This window comes from Quercus robur, chromosome 11, assembly GCF_932294415.1.
Source record: "Quercus robur chromosome 11, dhQueRobu3.1, whole genome shotgun sequence".
NCBI lineage: Eukaryota > Viridiplantae > Streptophyta > Magnoliopsida > Fagales > Fagaceae > Quercus > Quercus robur.
Genome location: NC_065544.1, coordinates 767,807 through 774,757, shown reverse-complemented (window position 1 = coordinate 774,757; position 6,951 = coordinate 767,807). Strand labels below are relative to the sequence as shown.

The following is a 6,951-nucleotide window of genomic DNA, read 5'->3' as shown; positions in this document are numbered from 1 at the left end:
TTGTAGGTTTCGGTAACTATGCACTTGCAACTCAATAATGCTCAATGTTAGATAACACTTCTGAACTATAAAAAAGTATAGAAGTTAAATGTATATATATATATATATATATATATATATATATTTTTTTTTTTTCAAATCAATAGTTTTTCCGTGCATCGTGCGGATTAGTGATTAGTTACAAAATAAAAACATAATATTGGCCACCAAATTTTATAGTCCAACAAAGTCACAACTTTAAATAAAATTATAGGGTTAAACACCCAAATCCAAAAGGACTAAAATAATGAAAAAATAATAAAAGCATTTTCCAAACAGAATCTAGAAAGCGAGTGGAGCTCACCCATGACTCATTTTAATACATTGTTTGGGTCCATTGTCCAGTGGTATCCGTTGAGATGGTGACATGTGTTACCATATCAACTAGTCTAGTGCATTGGATGCATTGGACCTAATTCAAATCCTATTGTTTGCACCATTTTTCTCCTTATAACTAAAATGCATTATTGAAATTTTCGATAATTTTTTAAGCATATATATGTATATATTATTTAAATTTTCTCAAGTAAATTGGTGGGTTGCTCACTCATGGGCGTGGGGTGCACACCCTCTGGTTTGGGTCACCCTCCTCTAAGACTTAAGGACAATCCATTTATATATGAGGGAAAAATGTTCACACACCCCCTAAACTTTCAACTACTAGCCAAAAGACCCCCTCAACTTTTATATTGGCCAATTTACTCCTTAAACTATTCAAAACTGCCAAATCAATACTTCAGTTAGTCTCACGTTAAAACACTAACGGAATAAGCACGTGGTACTCACGTGACTTTTAAAAACAAACTTAATCACACAAAAGTCCAAAACCTAGCAGAAAAAGGAAGGAAGAGAACCAGGTCTGATGGTGAAAGAGCTCAGGCAGTCAGTTTAGAGCCACTATGAGCTTTCCCCCGCTGTCTTGCTGCCCTTGTCCCGGCGTTGCCTTGGTGGTTCCACCACACCGTTCTATCTTGGTATGTCTTCTTCTTCTTCTTCTTTTTTTTTCGTTCCCTGAGTTTAAATCCACAATGAACTTTTTTTTTTAATCTCCATGTACGAATTTCTATAATAGAAATTATTGGTTTGGTTTAATTTTTGGGTTGGGTCTCTGTGAGCTTGGTTTGGTGTTGTACCACCTTGTATGTTTGTTTTTCCCCTCTTATGTATTGCTATTTAAATCCACAAAGAACTTGTTTTCTATCTCCATGTGAGAATTTCTATAGTAAGAATTATTTTTTTATTTTAATTTTTGGGTTGGATCTTTGTGAAATTCTTGTTTGTTTTTTATTTATTTTTTTTATTTTTATCTCCATTTGTCGTTCACTGGGTGTTTGATTAAATGCCTGAGAGACGTATAGTTACTGCTCTGATGGTTTAAACAATGAAGCCTGAAATTGGCTGCACGCATCAATGAAGATACAAATTGCAAATAATTAACTAGGGTAAAATATCTGGGATCATTCATGTGTTTCACTTATTCATTTGTTGCCTAAGAGACCCTTGATCATTTATGATATTTTTTCAATATTTCACTTCTCTATCTTGACCAAGACCTATTTAGAATAGCATTTGTGGATTTTACTCAAGTAAATCTTATTGTGTTGGGTTGTATCATATGGTTTATGATGGAGAGTATATGCCAGGTTTAAAGTCCTGGTGCTAGGATCTTGCTCTTTGATAACAAAAGGCCAGTATGACTATGTCACTATGTCTTGCCTGTTTTTCCAATGATGAAAGTGTTGAAATTATGAGATTTTTATTAAATATTTGGCAAATTTTGGAACCAGATTCACACATATGATTTGTTGGGAATAACGTTTTTGTCACAATGAGTATGATTATTGCTTTCATATTGAAGGATTCCTGAAGTAACTCGGTATTAATATCCCAACCATTTTATTGTTAGGGCTTTGTCCTTGATGATATTGGCTCCATTCTTGAGGGTGGAAAAGTTATAACAACCAAATGATATTGTCCTTGAACTTCACTTAGTTGTTTATCTTCCTTTTTCTTTTTCTTTTCTTTTTTTTGGTGATCTCTTTGGGGCTTTGCATAAGCATAAGTTTGTCCTCAAGATCCCTCCCCTAGTACTTGTGTTTTGCAGTTTCTCTTAAATAGAAAAGTGGATAAGATCTTCCCTGCCTATAATTTGGGTTTTTAGGGAGATTTGTCTCTAAATCTTTCAACTAAGTCTTATTCATTTGGAATTTCAACTGTTTGGCCCTTCACAAAGGAAATTGAATCTCTCTATTCGTAATACAATCTTAATTGCATTAGCTAAGAAGTTGATTATGACACCCTTTAATAAATTTTAAGTGTATGTGTTTTGTGTGTGGCAGGGCACAGGTTGTAGGATGGCCACCAATCTGTTCCAAGTAAACACTTTCACACTCCTTTATGTGATAAAATTGCAGGCTGTGAGAAAATTGTAGAGAATTCTATTAACCTTCCCTGAAGTACTCTTGGCAGCAAGTAGAGCTGCCACTGCTGCGAAATTGTAATCTTACCTATTAGTTTTGGCTCCAAGATTTAATTATGTATGCAAAGCCAGCTCAGATAATCACAAGTAATCTATTCTAGTTAATAATGAGAAGGTTTACTATTAAACTGATTTATATATATATATATATATATATATATATAGGATTATATATTATAAATTAATTTCCAATAGATGGGCCTAAGTATTTGATATTTTTTTCACAGGTCTAACTCCTTCTATGGTACAAAAAGCTTTGTCTAACTTAATTGCATTTTGTGTGTTTTGATTCTATTTGAATTAGCGTTCTCTGCATCAGAATTGTGTTGGTGTGGTTAAATTCTCATGATACAAACCTATAGGGAAAGTGGCAAGTGACACACCTCTTATCTATAACCTTTTCCTGTCCAGTTTTATTAATCATTTTCTGATGAAGGGTAACAGTTAGTTTAGGTGCACACGGCTTATAAATGATTTGTGTTAAAATTTCATTCAAACTTGGCATTTGGTAGTATATAATTGTAGTAGAATGTAGTATAAAAAATTATTGGTTTATGTAACCTGGGGTTCTTATGATTTTAAAAACTGTTTGTTGCAGGGAACGCAGCTATCTCAGGTGATCAGATTGAAGACTGAAGAATGTAATGTATATAACTAATTTGAGAGGCATGACATTGAATTCACACCAATGAGAAAAAAGTGTAATTACTAGACTATTGGACACTAATGGAAGGTTGAAGAATGAAGCTAAAATGCATAAGAGAATCCCTAAGTGGCTTTGGTGATTATTAGTGGTTTCTTAAATCAATAGTGAGATTGTGATAGCCTTTTGTATGGGGTCCAAGTGTTAACGTTAAAAGTCATCTTTATTTGCAGTGACTAAATATGTAGGAGTACTAAAAAAAAGGATTTGTAATGTAATGTATCTATATGTGAAAATTAGATGTAATGTAATCTAAAAATATTCACAACTATGTAATGTTCAACTTATGAAATTAATGGCAATATATTTTCTCAAGTATAGTAATTATATGTTGTCATGCTCAGGTTTGTATTTTCTTTTAAAAAGAGCTTTTGGAACTTTTTGGAGCCAAATATCCTTAGATTTTATAGTTCATATAAATATAAATAACTGGTGTGATCAAATATTGTTCTGCATCATTTACATTAAACACTATTGAGTATTGATGCTATTACAAAAATGTATATTGCAACCTTTACTCCCTCTTCATGCCCATAAACGCCCTTTTAATCTTCTCTTCACGCACGATTGAACATGTTGATATTGTTATTGATATTCAATAGAATCAATACCATGTCATTTGAGGGTGGAACATCCCTTAATCGATGCCCTTAGACATCCATTAATAGAACCCAGAAATAACAATAAAGGTTTAAAAATAAATGATTACCCTAGAATCAATTCTTTAGAAATAGCAACTAGAAGAAAGTATCATCTTAATTGCAAAGACATCTCAATCTTCATCCATCATAAAATATCAGACAGAAAAATAAAAATGTATATACTATAAAGCTTTACTCTTAGCTTCTTACAATAAAACAAATGGAAATCAATCAGTATTCTTATGCAATAACTTTAAGCCCTTCAAATGACAACCATCTATCCCAATAAGTAGCCTACAACCTGCTAAGAATCCCCTTTTGCAAGCATCAAGACAAACATACATTCTCTCAAACACATCATTTGCAGTTTGTATCTTCCCTGTGCTACCCACATTCCACTTCCTAATAGCAGATGCATGGTCCCAAAGTCTCTCATACTGCTTCTTCTCAGCACCATGTATCATCTTGAAGGCCATTCTCTTAGCCTTATAACATTGGTCCAAAGTCACATCAACTTCATGGTCCCTAAACACTGCACCCTTCAATGCATTTGCTGTCCAAGTATGATCATCTCTAAAGAATGGCAAATATTTATTGGCTAGCCACCTTGAAGAAATCTTACTATTCTTATGATCCTTGCCACACGTATGTATGCTCTTAAAACTTTTGATTTGAAAGGCATCTCCCATTTGTGTTTGGGATGCATTCATCTTCCAACCACATTTTTTTTTACATACAGCTGTCACTCTCCACTTATCATTGTGCTTATACTCAAAATCATGTTTTTCTTTAATACACCACTCCTTTAGTGCCTCCTTGAAGACTACATGTGATGCAAATTTTTGATCCTTCACTAACTGTACATTCTCCATGCCAATGCACTAGTTAAATTCAGGGAACCTAGGCCTTGAATTCCCTTCATCATTAGATGACCCTTCTGCACTCCTTAACTCATCACTATCCCCATGATCTGAGTCTCCTTCACCATTTGAAACTCCCTCAAGCTGCTTGCCCCCAATTGCTTTATTGATTCCATCATCCTCCATACCAAAATCTTCATTTATATCATCATCAGATTCAAAAAAATCACTCAAATTGTAATCTTCGTCATCCTCGTCATCCTCCACATCAATTGGAACATTAACAATTTCAGATTGGCCATCAGCCTCAATAGAATCATATTGGGATTGAGGGGCTTGTACATTTGGCATAGAAGGTGAATTTCCAGGGAGTGACAATGGATATTCATCCATGGCTACAGTACAAAATTAACAAGAACGTTAATAGAAGAGCTAGAGAAAAAAAAAAAAAAATATATATATATATATATATATATATAAAGAGAGAGAGAGAGAGAGAGAGAGAGAGAGAGAGAGAGAATAGTGGGAAAAAAAAATAACAATTTGCACATGCACATATGCATGATTGCTGCTAATTCAATTCACATAATTCAAAATATTACAATATACATGGTTGCTACTAATCAATATCATTGTTTACCATTTATAAATGGATTATGCACATGATCAATGATACTAGTTTCCACGGTGGTGGCTTAGCATGACCCACAAAATGCTAAATTAAAGACAGCTGCTACCCCAAAGTTTCTAAAATACAAAAAAGACAGCTACCCCAAAATGAATTGTCCTCTTAATGTATGCACTCTCCACCAAATGACAATGAATCGCTTTAAAATCCACTCTTAAAGGCAATTGGCCCAAAAAGAATTGTCCTAGGCTCAAGAAGAGTGGGGAATGCTACTAGCCTTCCAATTATGACATCTGAAATTTGTGCGAGGTTATAAAAACAATGAATCGGAAAGAAATTAATAAGCAAAGTAAACAAACTAATGTTTGAGCATGCTAGCTGTTTTAGACAAGAAATTCCAGGAGCATGAAGCAGTTTCAGATCAACAGAACTCAGAACACAACTAGCAGTGATAGGCAGATAATTCACTGGCAAGCACCTCTCTTGGCTCTTTCAAAATTAACTGTGATGCTACACATCTAGATTAACACTTCTGTGCTGCTATGGTGATATGAGATGGGATGGACATGTAGGTGTCAATGTTTACTAGCAGAGGCAATGAACATAAGATGGGCATGTCAATGGCTCAATTGCTGAAGTTAAGAAAGCTAGCAGTGGAATCTGCATTGGTGCACTCAGCAAAGCCACAAACAAGGAATTTCAGGCTTCATTGTTTAAACCATCAGAGCAATAGCTATACGTCTCTCAGGCATTTAATCAAACACCCAGTGAATGACACATGGAGATAAAATAAAAAATAAAAAAAAAACCCAGAATTTCACAGAGACCCAACCCAAAAATTAAAACAAACAAATAATTCTTACTATAGAAATTCTCACATGGAGATAGAAAACAAGTTCTTTGTGGATTTAAATAGCAATACGTAAGAGGGGAAAAACAAACATACCAGGTGGTACAACACCAAACCAAGCTCACAGAGACCCAACCCAAAAATTAAACCAAACCAATAATTTCTACTATAGAAATTCGTACATGGAGATTAAAAAAAAAAAAAAAAAAAATTCATTGTGGATTTAAACTCAGGGAACGAACGAAAAAAAAAAAAAAAGAAAAAAAAGAAAAAAAGAAAAAAAGACATACCAAGATAGAACGGTGCGGCGGAACCACCAAGGCACTACCGGGACAAGGGCGGTGAGACAGCAGGGGAAAGCTCATAGTGGCTCTGAATTGACTGCCTGAGCTCTTTCACCATCGGACCTGGTTCTCTTCCTTCCTCTTTCTGTTGGGTTTTGGACTTTTGTGTGATTAATTTTGTTTTTAAAAGTCACGTGAGTACCACGTGCTTAATCCGTTAGTGTTTTAACGTGAGACTAACTGAAGTATTGATTTAGCAGTTTTGAATAGTTTAAGGAGTAAATTGACCAATATAAAAGTTGAGGGGGTCTTTTGGCCAGTAATTGAAAGTTTAGGGGGTGTATGAGCATTTTTCCCTATATATGAGATGAGTTGTGAAGGTTGTTGTAAAATTTATTAGTTTTGGTTATTAATTCAGAAAACTGAGAATATTTAATACAATTGGAAGAAAAGTATATGGGAAGCTA

At 34.3% G+C, this 6,951-nt stretch overlaps 1 protein-coding gene and 1 long non-coding RNA gene across 6 annotated transcripts; one reads left to right on the top strand and one right to left on the bottom strand.

Annotated features, from left to right (window-relative positions):
- Positions 1–693: 693 nt before the first annotated feature.
- LOC126707373 (uncharacterized) lies at positions 694–3,545 on the top strand. 2 transcript variants are annotated; one of them, XR_007648920.1, is made up of 3 exons: positions 836–1,013; positions 2,379–2,414; positions 3,117–3,545. It is a non-coding gene; the product is annotated as an uncharacterized LOC126707373 (long non-coding RNA). The 2 variants fall into 2 exon arrangements; XR_007648919.1 differs by lacking the exon at positions 2,379–2,414 and having other exon boundaries at positions 694–1,013.
- Positions 3,546–3,926: 381 nt separating this feature from the next.
- Positions 3,927–6,684, bottom strand: LOC126707368 (uncharacterized). Of its 4 annotated transcripts, none has more exons than XM_050406975.1 (2): positions 5,829–6,133; positions 3,927–5,117 (listed from the first exon to the last, which is right to left on the bottom strand). In XM_050406975.1, the coding sequence occupies exon 2, from the start codon at positions 4,732–4,734 to the stop codon at positions 4,090–4,092; it is 645 nt and encodes a 214-aa protein (XP_050262932.1). In that variant the 5' UTR covers positions 4,735–5,117; positions 5,829–6,133; the 3' UTR covers positions 3,927–4,089. The 4 variants fall into 3 exon arrangements, with proteins under 4 accessions (XP_050262936.1, XP_050262933.1, XP_050262932.1 ...); XM_050406979.1 differs by lacking the exon at positions 5,829–6,133 and adding an exon at positions 6,491–6,684; XM_050406976.1 differs by lacking the exon at positions 5,829–6,133 and adding an exon at positions 6,491–6,681.
- Positions 6,685–6,951: the final 267 nt, after the last annotated feature.